Source organism: Impatiens glandulifera, chromosome 4 (genome assembly GCF_907164915.1).
Source record: "Impatiens glandulifera chromosome 4, dImpGla2.1, whole genome shotgun sequence".
Taxonomy (NCBI): domain Eukaryota; kingdom Viridiplantae; phylum Streptophyta; class Magnoliopsida; order Ericales; family Balsaminaceae; genus Impatiens; species Impatiens glandulifera.
In genome coordinates this window covers 39,596,556-39,611,461 of record NC_061865.1, presented here as the reverse complement: position 1 = coordinate 39,611,461, position 14,906 = coordinate 39,596,556, and the positions used below count along the sequence as shown (strand labels likewise).

The 14,906-nt window shown below is 30.3% G+C and overlaps 1 protein-coding gene across 1 annotated transcript in view; it reads right to left on the bottom strand.

The window, feature by feature from the left end:
- Nucleotides 1-8,841: 8,841 nt before the first annotated feature.
- Nucleotides 8,842-14,906, bottom strand: part of LOC124935114 (homeobox-leucine zipper protein HDG12-like) — a 39,136-nt gene continuing 33,071 nt past the window's right edge. The window contains exons 5-13 of the mRNA XM_047475572.1: nucleotides 11,639-11,756; nucleotides 11,189-11,380; nucleotides 10,604-11,068; nucleotides 10,397-10,501; nucleotides 10,104-10,316; nucleotides 9,823-10,015; nucleotides 9,478-9,740; nucleotides 9,317-9,406; nucleotides 8,842-9,228 (exon numbers count right to left, since the gene is read on the bottom strand). Of these exons, the coding sequence (XP_047331528.1) occupies nucleotides 8,842-9,228; nucleotides 9,317-9,406; nucleotides 9,478-9,740; nucleotides 9,823-10,015; nucleotides 10,104-10,316; nucleotides 10,397-10,501; nucleotides 10,604-11,068; nucleotides 11,189-11,380; nucleotides 11,639-11,756 (2,026 nt within the window). The remainder of the gene's footprint in view (nucleotides 9,229-9,316; nucleotides 9,407-9,477; nucleotides 9,741-9,822; nucleotides 10,016-10,103; nucleotides 10,317-10,396; nucleotides 10,502-10,603; nucleotides 11,069-11,188; nucleotides 11,381-11,638; nucleotides 11,757-14,906) is intronic.

Genomic DNA, 14,906 nt, shown 5'->3' with positions numbered 1-14,906 from the left:
ACAACCATTAGACTACACGTCTAACTCCACTGAGTTAGACTGCACGTCTAATTCCGGTTCTACCTCAGACTTGTCTGAAGGAGTTAGACTCACGTCTAACTTTCACTTTCTATTAGACTACAAGTCTAACTCCACTGAGTTAGACTGTACGTCTAATTCCGAATATCAATTAGACTACCCGTCTAATTACAAGTCTATTAGACTACACGTCTAACTCCAATGAGTTAGACTGTACGTCTAACTCCGGTGAGTTAGACTGTACGTCTAATTCTATGTATTCATTAGACTTACGTCTAATTCTTTATATTCATTAGACTTCACGTCTAACTTCGATGAGTTAGACTGTACGTATAATTCTATGCATTAGACTTACGTCTAATTCCGTGTATCTATTAGATCATCCGTCTAATTACACGTCTATTAGACTACACATCTAACTCCGATGAGTTAGACCGTACGTCTAATTCTATGTATTCATTAGAGATACGTCTAATTCTTTACATTTATTAGACTACATGTCTAACTCCGATGAGTTAGACTGTATGTCTAATTCTATTGAATGCCAAAATCGATTTAATAATTTTCATTAGATCCAAGTCTTATGAAATATTGTTTCAATACACCTGTATTAAAACTCATAAATCATTTCATCATCAAAATCTCAGTGGTTAAGTTATTTCAACACTTAGTCAAAATAATTTTACCCAACACAATCCATGTTGTTTAATTTGAAGTCGTGCTAAGACATGAGTCTTGACATTTATAAGCATATGTTAGTTCACCATCTAAAGCATAAGTAGATGTATATGCACTCCGGTCTTTCTTTTCTCTGGGCTTCACCGTACCCTTTGCTTTATCATTTTTAAATTTACAGTACTCGTTTTTCCAATGAACCATTTTGTCACATTAATGGCAAGCATCATCATTCTTCGAAGCTCTAGACTTAATTCTAGAATTTCTCATACTCGAACCACTTCTATTATCTTTTGATCTTCTTCTATCAGTCACCAACATATCAGACTTAGAGGGTTTATCCCCCTTTCGATTCTCCTCATCAAGTAAGAAACTAGTGATAAATTCTATGCTGACTTTACCATTTGGTTTTGAGTTGTTGAGAATGATAATAAGTGTCTCCCAACTTGTAGGCAAAGATCTAAGGACTAAAAGTTCTTGCACCTCATCATTAATGTTTATCTTTATACTACTCAGTTAATTCAAAATATTTTAAAATTCAGTCAAGTGCTCAGCAAATTGATTTATTATCAATGTACTTCAGATTCACTAGTGTTCGTACCAGTACTGCTTTATTCCCTACCGACCTCCCAACCTAGAGAGCTTTAAGTTTTCTCCACACATCATACACTGTAGTCTCGTTCTCAACATAGATCACAACATTTACACCAACCTAGGAATGAATAAAGCTACATGCTTTTTTATTTGTTTTTTCCAGTCAGCCTCTTTTGTACTCTCAGGTCTAACACCCTCATTTTCATTTGCTTCATTCAAATCATTTGAAACTAATAGATCACTAATTATCAGTTTACATTTCCTGTAGTTGGTACCATTCAGACTCACCATATCAGGTCTAGATTTCTCCATTATTATTGTCTTCACAACTAACGAAAACCACAACAAATAAACTAGTTGATCTCCTCTTTGAATTTCATCGGGTAACCAATAATGCACTCTACTCTAATATTAAAACAGGTAACCAATCAATACTACTCTAATACCACTGTTAGGTTTTGCAATAACAAAACTATGAATCTTCTTACAAATCAAACCCTGCTCTCTAATGAAATAATTGATTACACTAGGAATGATTGAAATACTCCACAATCAAAATCTCACTCCCAACCTCTCTCTCCGGATCAGTCAAAGAACAAAGAAGGAATCAGAACACCTTAGATCTGTTCACTCTCTCTCAACCTTCCTATGTTAAGAGAAAAATACCAAAAAAAGTATTTATACCCTAACCCATTTTCATAACAGAAAATCCTGACCCATTTACTCAAAAGATAAAACCTGACCCAATGACAATGAACACCTCAACAAGATGATTGTATATATATGATGAATCCATCTATATTAAAACAAAGTCTTTTTAAGAGAATTATTTAACATTAACCTCAATCATTTTGGATAGTTGAGGTGATTTTGGTAAAGTAATATACAAGACACCGTCTTTGACATCTGCATTGATATTCTCAAACAAGACATTTGTAGGTAAAACTATTCTCTAGTTTTAATTTTCATAACTTTTGATAAACCATTCTTCTTTCTCTTTAGGCAGTTTTATAGTCTTCACAACAAGCATTTTCTCCTCAATCCAAACATTTACTTCTTCCTTAGTCATTCCTAGCACATGAAATCTCATCTTGTAGTATGTTTCACCTTCCTTTATCTCCCATAGCATCATTTCACGATCAAAGTTATCGCTAGTCTAGGTCGTACGTGAGGATGACCATTTATTGGGAAATCAGAAGATTAAATATCCTTTAATATAAGAACAACACCACCTAACAATTGCAGAAACGAAAGAAAACAACTAAAAACACAAACATAAGATTTATATTAGTTCGACCAAACAAGCCTACGTCCACTTTCGAAAAATAATAGACTTATAATTTTTACTATCAATAATGTTACTGAAGTATTACGATGGTTCTCTTACAATTAAAGTTCACACAACTTACAAGGAAGCGATGATCTCATGGCAAAGACTTGACTTTCTAAAGTGTCATGTTGCACCTTTTTTTTGGGAAAAACGACTTAGCGTAATTTCATTAAAAATTCTCCAAACATATATATATATATATATATATATATATATATATATATATATATATATATATATATATATATATATATTGTCTATAACTCTCCAAGAGCCTTCAAATTATTTTAACTATATTTTCTTAGTTATATTACCATTTTAAAATATATATTTTCTGTTTGTGTTAATCTTATTTCCTTCTATCAAGATTATACACAACAAAAATATACAGTTTCTTTTTATTTAATATACTCTTTCCTTGAACCAAGATTGTGTACCATGAACATACCATAATTTCAATATTATAAGTCCATTATCAACACTCCACATTGATTTACAAACTATCTCCACTTGTATTCCATTCTTCCAACAAGAAAAGTCTCCACATCTCCCAAATCAAAGAATTATCAGCATATCAACAACATTGTCATCTATTGAGATCTTCTTGATAACAATTTCTCCTTGATTAACTATGCCTCTCGCATAGTACAACCCAACATCTATGTGCTTAATTCTCCCATTGTACAAATAAACAATTTCATACAATATACTCAAATTGGCATTGGTATAAGGAAAACTTTAAATATACTTTTCTTTCTATTTATCTTTGAACAGTTTCCACTATAAACTTTAAAATGAGATATCAAAATGAGCACCAACACCCTTAGCTCGATCCACAAGGAATTTGGAAACAATTTCTCAATGTATCCAATTTAAAAAATGTGAAGTTATCTCATCTCCATATTCCATTGAATATCATACCCTAAAACTTTCTAAAATGACCCAAAATTTTCATCTCAAACTCCTTTCCCAATAATGTCTGTAATTCCATGATATCATTTATATCCATATAAGTATTCGCCATGTCATTATCAAATAATAACAAATAAATAATGGAAGATGCACAAACCTCATTTAAATAAACATTATTATCATACTTAGTTCTTGTAAATGAATGATTCATCAATAAGGTTGCTTAAGGCACCGATGTAAAGATTCCAAGTAAACATACACGGTCTACTTTTTCAAAAATCAGATATTTATTAAAAATTGAGGACACTCAAGACGAACTTTCATCGTCTACTTCCTCAAAATAAAATACCGATCAAAAGCCGAGAATATCTAATATGAACTTTTATCGTTTACTTCGTACCAAATAATTAGGTATCTCTTGACATCTATTTACTAACGATTAAGATCTAGCAAAATAATTATCACCCACCTTTCCTTGAACTTTGCACACTCAACCAACTTAAACATCATATTTCTCATTGAACAAATTAACTTGCAATCTACTAATTTTTGAAAAATGTCATAACAACTAGCAATTAAAGAATATCATTCCAAGATTTACCAAGTCTCTTTAATTGTTTTCACTGTGTGCTTCAAATGATTATCCATAGTTTATTCGAAAAAAATCACGAATATCCTTTCATTCAATTGATCGGCCCTCTCATTTAGCCCGTCATTTCATTGGAATAAAATATCCGTAGTTCTTGTAAAATAAAATATCTATTTTTTTTATTAATAGGAATCTCATTTAAGGTCTCATTCAACTTAACACATTAGATGACAATTTATTGATCTTGTTCGCCTTCGAATTAACTAAACCTCTCATCTAGCCTTTTTTTCATTACTAAGAATCTCATTCAAGGTCTCATTCATCTTCTCAAATTAGATAACAATTCAATGATCTCATTTGAATTTGAATTGACTGAATTTCTCATCTAGCCCCTTTTTTATTACTAAAAATTGTATTCAAGGTCTCATTCATCTTCTAGCAATATATGACAATTTAATGATCACATTCATCTTCTCTCATTTAGCCCCTTTTTCATAACTAGGAATCTTATTCAAGGTCTCAATCCTCTTCTTAATAAGAGGACAAATCAATATTCTCATTCATTTAAACTATGATCTATAATTCATGGACAATTAAGATAAAACAAAAGAAGTAATTAAATCCTCACCATTGAATTAATCAAGTCTCCAATCTAGTCAAGTTTTATGAATAGAAATCTCACTCAAGGACTTATTTATATTCTCACATTATAAGATAATGTAGTGATTTTTTATTGGTTCGTTTGAGAGTTGCTCTCAAGATGTCAACATCCAAGTTTTAAGTGTTTTTTACTAGTGTTCCACTTTTTGATATTTCTTTCATATTTTGTGTTAACTAGAAATTTGTCAATCCTTAATCACTTGTTAACTTAATGCAATCTTCCAAATAGTCCGAAAGATTACCTTGTCAATGTGTCGACAATGTTGTCATCAGTAGACACATTTTTTTATAACACTTGTTGTGTAACATTTTTTCTTCCATCCATGGCCAATGACACCTCTTCATCAAGGTCATCCTCTTCCCCAACATTAGAAGAAATCTCAATAGTCATATGATTATTCTCACTTGGTGGTGTTCCTTTTTGATGACATATCTCCACCTCGAGTTGTGATTCATCTTGAATCACTACTACTTGTGTCTACATTGTGTGTGTTCCAACTTTGTCAACCTTCACATCTCGACCTAGAATAACATTATCTCCACTTTCTTCCAACCAAACTCTATACCATTTTATATTATCTAGAAATCCAATAAAGAAATATTCTTTGTCATTAGTTTTAACTTTCCTTTATTCACATGCACATATGCAACACAATCAAAAGTTTTTTGGATGAGAATATAAAATAGATGAACCAATTTATACCTCAATTGTTGTATTCAATCTAAGAGAAATTAATGAGCTTCTAATCAAGTAGCTAACTTTGGAAATTTCCTCCCCACCATTTGTTGAAGCTTCCCCTTAACATAGAAATACATTGCAATTCCGAGAGCCCTGCCTAGTTCTTTGAACTCCAAGTTCACGTACTCATAACCAACGTAGTTCATCACCTTATTAATCCTCTTAACCACTTGATTATCCATCAAAGTATTATAATCTTTGAACTTTTGAATTTCTCCACTCTTGTGATTTATTGCCCATGATCTTCTCAAGAAGTAATTGATTTATAGAATGAAATACTTTGCATTAAAATGAATTAAAGGTCTTGCACCAAAAACTTGGTTCTTACCTAATACTTGAAGCCTTTTAGTCAATCCTTATAAGCCAAAATCTTGATGATTTAGTGACCTCTGAGTTAATAGCTAAACATACTTGTGAGTTACCTTATAGAGAATACACATTTTTTTTTACTCATTCCATAAAAACTAAAGTAACTTTGCTCACTAGTATTTGGTCATCTCTTACCTTCCAAGCATAACCTTGTTGATCCAACTTGTCAAGAAAAATCAAATTCTTCTTTAGTTTAGGGATATATCTTACCTCATAAAGAACAAGGGTAACACTTTCATCCATTTGATATGGACGACTCCAATTCCTTCAACATTACATTCATGATTGTTGTCTATCAACACCATTCCACCATTCTCCTTCTAGTACCCATGGAGCCACTCCTTATAAAGTGTCATGTGGAAAGAACACCATGAATCCTTGATACACTCACCTTTGGAAAAATCAGTTATGATAGCAAACACCTCTACAAATTCACATGCCTTCTCAACATTGGCTTAATCACCTTTTCTAGTATGTTATTTTAGATTTAGACGTTCTCTTCTGAAGCATCCTTCCTCTTAACACCGAAAGTATTTCACATTTCACATTTTTCTTAGTCTTTAAGATAGACTTAAAACTCTTATTGTTTTACCTTCTTTCTCATGATATTGTTTACCTCTTGTAAATATATTTTCATCATTGTATTCTTATCTACAATATGTCATCTTGATTTGTTTCATGGACATCAAGTACCTCGTACTTCTTCTACCTCAAACTTGATAATCATTCATACCAACAAAAATTGCAGTTCGACAAATTTGGAAACCTCCCTAAAACTTGTCAAGAATCTTCAAAGAATCCTCGAAGATCTTAAGATTTCTCTTTTCTCAAAGAGTCTCTCTCTAGTACCACTTGTTGGGATATCATGAGATGAAGTATCTCATAATATAAGAACAACAAAACCAAAAAATTGCAGATGCGAAATAAATATAAATAACACAAACACAAGAGTTATAGTGGTTTGACCAAAACATGCCTACATTCACTTTTGAAACATAAGAGAGTTATAATTTTTATTATAAAGAATGTTAAAAGAGTGTTATAATGATTCAATCTCAATCAAAATTCACACACAACTTATAGGAAAACGGTGCTCTCAAGACAAAAATTGGCTTTCTAAAGTGTTTGATTCCATCTTTAAATAAGTCACAATGTCAACATCAATATTTTGTCCAAAATTCTTAAAGAGCCTCCAAAATATTGTCACAATATTTTCCTATTTATATGACAACAATAAAATATCTAATATTTTTTGTGTTAATCTTATTTTTTAATATCAAGATTATAAATTAAAAGATATAGTTTTCTTTCATTTAATATACTTGTGTACTAAGATTTTCTATCATGAACATATCATAATTATAATATTCTAAATCAATTTTGAACACTGTCTTGATGCATTGTTATAGTTGTTGGGAATAAAAAAATGGGAAGAGAAAGTGCAAAACGGGAAAGAGATAGTTTGGACGAAAAGAGTAGAGAATTGTGCAAAATGGGCAAGAGAATGAATCATTTTTCGGTTTTTTACTCACGGAACCAAAACTGCAATGAAATCTATGAGAAAAAAGTGAAGTTGCTTTGAGTATATAAGAATGTGAATCAATATTTCTAAAATCATGAAACACACTTCAGGTATGGAACTGGAGTTTGGGTATCTTCAAAATATCTTAAGAAATAGAGGTCAAATATGTTATATCAGAGGGAGAAGTAGGGGTGAGTAAACGAGTAAAATCAATCCGTTTTATTCCATCCATATTAAATCCAAACTAAATTTATTCAATTCGTAATTCAAACATTTATTAATTAATAAGGATTGGATACGGATGAAATTGAACATTGTTTGGACAATCCAAACTAAAAAATATTTATATATTTGTAATGTGAACTTCAAATTATTTTATAATAATATTTTTTATAATTTATTTATTTATTTTATTTGCATTTAATTAAAAAATGAAAAAGTAAATTAAGTATATTATATATATATATATATATATATATATATATATATATATATATATATATATATATATAAAAGATAATAGAGCTATAATTTAATTAATTTTTTTTTAATTCAAACATTAATGTTGATATAATATATATATATATATAATATATATATATATATAATATATATATTATATATATATATATTATATATATATATATATATATATATATATTATATTATATGAAGAAACAAATAAGTTTAAGTGGAAAAAATTGGTTAGAGGAGAGAAAAATCTTAGGTAGGAAGAATTTAAATTATTTTAAATTAATTGAATTATTCAAATCTAATTCAAACTAAATTTAATCCGAATTTAATTATAACCGAAATAGTTAATCCAATTTTGTAATTTGGATTCAGTTTGCATTAGTCCATCAAATGCTTAAAAAAATCTGGTTGACTAAACTATGTAGAAAGAAGTGAAGTGAAATTTAATTTAAAGAAAAATATATTGAAAATTTTATTTTTATTTAGATAATTTGGATAATCGTGATCCAATCATAATTTATTTCGATCTTAACTTAATCCGATTCAATTTCAATTTAATCCGAAATATCGGATTTGAATTAATATTTTAAAAAGGAGGGAGTTCCGAGCAACCAACTATGAATAAATAGAAAGAGAAAATGGATTGAAGATAGAGAAAAAAGGAAATAAAACACAGTTCTTGCTGTGGTTTTGAAGGGTGAAAAAACATGAGTAGAACAATAATGTGAGACTCTACTATTTTGCTATAACGAGTTACTCAACCCAATTAATACGCATCATATTCTAGTGATTAAAAATATGCATATAGTATGAAATAAATTCATCAAGTAAAATGCTTAAAGTATTTAAGTTCAAATTTTCATAATAATAAAAAAAAAATGAAACATCCATGTTCTCAATGTAGAAGATGATAAAAACATAATACAAAATAGATAAACATAAAAGCACACCCTCAGGGATCAGACAGAAGGATCAGGGCAATTGAAAGCTAACTTGATGCGGTCCATGGTTGTGGAAATAATAGAAGTGAGAATGTTCATGAATTCCATATCGATGTCCTTCGAATAAGACATAACTTGGAAAGCCGTCGTAATGAGAGAACCATTGGGAAAAGCTGGCGCAACATTACTAGAAGTCGAAGCTCCTCCATGATTGATCTGCATGCATTTAGGGTTTCCGTCTTTAGAAATAATAAAACCAGATACAAGCACAGGCTTTGAGCAAGAACCATATAATTCCCCAATAAAATCTTCACGATCGATAGGAGCATAAGCTATAACTGCACCAAGAGGATCCACTAGAGTCTCTTGGATCACAAGCAGATTATTTGTGGATTCAATATGAGGCTGTAATATATAATATAATATCAATGTTTAGTCCATCTCATATTCAAAAAAAAATATAAAGTAATTAATTAGTCTCATATTAATTTACCTTGATAATAGAGATAGAATTATCTAGTTGATCTCCAAACCTAATGCAAACAATCTCTTCCGCGGCTCCTCCATTGCAAACAGCATCCCACTAATGATAATAACCAGATTTAAATTTCAATTACAAAGTAGAAACAAAGCACAGCTGATCATGACCAATACCTGAGCTCTTAGGTTAACATTTTTTAAGAAATCGATAACCACTTGACATGGAGCGTCAAGCCAAAACGAGGTAGCAACATTCACAATCAGGCCACGGGATGGGTTAACATTTTCTTGATCTCGGCATAAAGAGAGATAAACATCATTGTCATTCAGTCGAACCATTTCAAGATTGTCTATCATGTTCATGTTGCCGCAAAATCTCTTCATCATCTTGTTCGTTATGCTCATAATGCATTTCCTATCTTCTTGCGTCATGGCGCCTAACACTAAAGATGCAGATTATCATGTAAACATATTTCTTTCTATTTTAAAGAAAGAAAAGAGAGAGATATAATATATTACCTCCCATCTTCTGCAGGGGGCTATCAAATTGGTTCTGCAATATATTATCATGAATATTCATTTTATGGCAGGATGTTGAAAGTGTTTGAACCCATCTATCTGCAGTGAAGGCCAATCCACGAAAGATCACATCTTTATAAAGCCGATGAATTGGGGCCTTGTCTTCAAGTTCTACATGTTCCACCCATGTCACCTACCAACAACATTAAAAGTTATCCATTTAATTTTCAAATAATTAATCTTCTTTGGGATTCATTTATTAGTTAAACAACATTAATTACCTGAGAGACTCCATGAGAAACATCCTTGATTAGACAGCCAGAAGGAAGCCTCCATGCACGAGAGGGGGAATTCAGTTGTAAACTACTATCCTTAAAGTCATGAGAGACCTCCACTATTAGCCACATTCCTTCAGTGACCTTTTCACAAAAACGAACAAAGCAATAATCTCTTGGAGTAACAAATGGTGTAAGTAAATGCATCTGCTCAAAAACCTGCAAGCAAACAAACACATCCATTTTAGCCAATTTCTTTTCAATGTTGTGAATTTTTCATTCATAACCGATATTTATACCAGTTTTATACTCCCAACTTGGCGAGGCGAGGTTTGATTTCCATATTCTTTGATTGTGAAAGCCTCTGTTATGATGGTAGGGAAAAGATAGTCTACCCTCATTTTCTGTGAAAAAACAAAAGATAGGATAAGAGTAAAACATAGCAGTTTTATAAGATTAAAAAAAAAAGATATATATATATATATATATATATATATAGGACTAACCGAATCCATTAGCATTTCAGCCACTCTCGAAGCACTCATGGTCAAGATTGCTTCATCTTTCGACGATTCAAAGCGAGTACGGAATCCATTTTGTTGGCGATTTTCTCGGACACTTGTGTTCAAGAATTTGGCGTCATATGTATCCCTATGAATGATGTACCTTCCATCAGTCATATCTTTTAGCCAAAATGGCTCGTTTACATTCAATAGATTCATTAATTCCTCCCTAGCCAACCCAATTGTTTGCATCATGTTCCACGTCTCAGAATCTTGTTGTGGATTCATAATTGTATTCATAATATCATTAGCATTAGCGAAGATAGGATTAATTGGTTCCATTGATGATTCTCCTAAAAATCCTCCATTGGATTGATTGAACGAAGAGACTTGCATTGGTGGTAGGAAGTCTTGTATTAGCGGGACAGGTATTCCCATGGCCATAGTAGAATTATATTCATCATAATACTGATTTAGCCGCCCAATTGTAAATTTACATAAACCAATACATTTGAAAAATCTAAGTTAGGGTTTTATAACAAATAAGGTACACAATATAGTAAATGAAAATAAATAATTGAACACAACCTTATGCCTCAATTGCATGTTTTGGGCTTGAAGTTGTCTTACACTGGCAAGTTTCTCGAGTTCAGCTGGAGTAAAAACCTTACATGCATTGCACGTGTACACATCAATCAATTCTTTCAAAGATTGACTCTCAACTTTTAACATGTCGTTCTCCTCTCGGAGAGTATATCCTTGTTCCTTTTCATTTTTTCCCTGCATAAAAATATTTACTTATTATTGCAAAAGAGACAATGAGAAGAAGTTTGATGTTGGCTTCAACTCGGCCAATCTAGAGTTTTGAACTTTTATATTTTCTTTTTGTGATTTTAATTAAAGTTATGAATATTAAATAGAAGAAAGTGTGACAATTTATTGATGTGCCAACTACCAATTAACATTATTCCTAAAATGAAAAAGATCCAATAACTATTTAGTGAAATATATAATCACTTAAAATTGATTTCATTGTACCTTGAGATTAGTCCTCTTATTCTGATACCAATTTCTCACTTGATTTGGTGTCAGGCCAAGCTCTTGCCCGATTCGGCAACGATCCAATTCGTTTGGATGTGGACATTGGTTGAAATACCTTCATTTAAAACTCATGAAAAATAAGTATTCATTAAATACATTTACTTGGAAAAAACAATAAAGATGTATTTGTCGTATTCTCGTAAAAGTCTCATGATTCTAAAATGATTTGTAAAAATAAATATATAAATTTTATAGACATATATAAATCTAAGATCTATCATAGATAATCTTAAAAAAGGGTTTTTATTAAAATAAAATATTAAGAGCTCTAGATCTAGCAAAATAAATTCAATTTAGGACAAATTTGTTCTCTTTTAAAAAAAAGTTTAACCATATTTAGGAGAGAAAATATTATTACATGTTTCTTTTTGAATAAATAAATAAAAAGACTATGTTATATGAGATATAAATATTCATACATTTCAAGCTCTTGAATCTGATATGGAGTGTGACGAAATGGAGGCCGATGCGGAGATAAGTCAGACTCTCTTCCGCTATTTAAAGATTTTGAAACATCTCCTTTGATCGAGTTTGAATTCATCTTTTTTTTTTCCTATTCTTCTTTCTTATTTTAAACATTTTGATAAAATCACTGTTCTCTTTATATATTGTTAGTATCTTTGTAACTAATAAAATAAAGATAAAAGAAAAGGTAAGTTTGACCCCATTTAAATGAAGAAAGATAAGAAAGTAATATATTATAATTTTACAGGTAGGAAAGACATTTATTACATGAAACTTTTAAAAAGAAAGACATTTATTAATTTGATATAGATAATGCATGCAGTTGACAATAATACACCTTTTCATATATCAAAATACTTAAATAATATCACCCTAAACTCTTTAACAATTACTATAATATTTATCTATAAAATTAATTAATTCTAGTTGAAATTAATTCCTTTGGGTTATTACAATTTTGAGTATATATTAATTTGAAGAAATAATTACTTGAAATATTTCAAATATTAAATCTTAATTTTTCTTTTTATTGGTTTATAAATTCTTATATGAGGTATAATAACCAACATTGTTTTAAAACATTGAATTATACAAAGATTATATAATCTATTTCGATTGAAAAAGTAGGATTACTCTTATTTTCTAAATCTTCTTTAGATTGTCTAAATAAGTTAGGAGAAAGACTTTTTATTTTTTTATAATTTTTTATTTGATATGATAAAAAAAAATTATTTTATATAAGATGCAAATTGTTGAATTTAATAGTCATACAAATTATTCTAATTGAATTTATGACTTACCAAATATATTATTAACTGATCACATGACAATAAAATGAAATAGATGTTTTTCCAAAAAAAAAAAATGAAATAGATGTCTAGTTGTGCATGAGAGATAAGCATGCATATCTTCTAGAAGAAAAAAAAACTTATTTTCTTGAAAGGAAACTTTCCACCACCTTTGTTGATTGTTGTTCTAGGGTTTTTTAATATTTGATACTAATCCACGTATAATTGGTATAATTGTTTGTTGAGAATAAAGTATGTGGACATTTTTATATCTTCTTTGTTGAATATTATTGTCTTGATTTGGGGTTAGGTGGTGATTCACTAATCATTATTGTTTGTCGTTTATAAGATTATTAACTTTTTCGTTATCATTATTCATATTCATTCATTTTCTTATTGATTATTATTTTGAGTTGATTATAGGGTTGTTGGGTTTTATATTACGAGAATTCATGTGTTTTGGTGTCTTTCATATTGTTATGTTTTGTCGTGTCCTTACTTGTAATATCGATTCTCTAATAATTAATTATGTTTGTCGTATATAAGATTATTAACTTTTGTTTTTGTCATGATTCATATATATTATATATTTTTTAAAATCTTCACATTTTGTTGTTATAATTTCTTCATTTTGAAAGAATACAATTTATTTCATTATTCATATATATAGTAGTGATGATTATAATTCAGCATAAGTTGTAATATGATTTATAACAGAGTATTAAAATATCATTAAGAAAACATCAAAAACATTATAAACACCAACGCTTGTCATAATGAATAACATGAAAATAAACTCGTAGCCACACAAATTTTGACTCCAAAGCTTTTAGAAGAGTTTCTATATATAATCTTCTTCTTTGCCATGAGAGTTGACAAATTAGAAAGAAATTTGACCTGCTACATATATAACGGTTGAGATGAGGAGAACGAATTAAACTAATTGTAATAGATTATGACCACTAATAATGTAATTCTATAGCATAGACGCGATTAACATAAAACAGTTTAGATGAAGGAGATATTGAGCTTTGAGCTCCATAGTAATATCGAAACGACGAGAAATTGACATAGCAGAATCGAGAAAAATTATGATGGACTCAATGTGAATATGATTCCGAGTGACGATTGCAAATAAATGAACTAGTTATCATATTTAAATGAATTCATTCTAAACTATAATCATAAAATAAATGAACTTTGTGTTAGGATTTGTATCTCCAAATCCGACCTGCTTGAAAACAATCTGTAAAAAAAACACAAGAAAGAAGAACACAAGAACACACATATTTATAGTGGTTCACTCAAATTGAGCTACATCAGCCACCACCAGATTTCACTATGAAGAAGAAGAAGGAATACAGAGTTTTTGCTTCACACTTTATCTCTCTAGAATTCTATCTCTACTTTGTAAACCCTTAATAATCACATATTTATAGGGTAAACATTCAGGTAATAAACCTAAATAAATTTGGTCAGGCCCAAGCCCAAAACCAAAAAGAAAACCCAATAAACTCTAATTAACAATGTAGAGTTTATTATAAGTATATGCTCCATAACTCAACAATCTCCCACTTGGAAACTAACTTCATCATCTCTCGATCAGTAGTGGCTTTCCATTCAGTGTCTTAACGAATAAGACCAACTGAAGTTGCACATAACTTCAGTTTCTCATTTGTCACAGCTTTCGTCAACATATCAGCTGGATTCTCACTCCCGAGAACCTTCTCAAGAGCTAATACTTCATCCTCTAAAGCTGACCGGATGAAATGATAACGAACCTGTATATGCTTCGTTCTAACATTATAAACAGGATTCTTTGCCAAATGAATGGCAATCTGACTGTCGCATCTCAACACACTTCCCTCGTAGTCTTGACCCAATTCTCGCAAAAAGGGTTGTAACCACATCATTTCCTTAGCAACTTCTGTCACAGCAACATACTTTGCCTC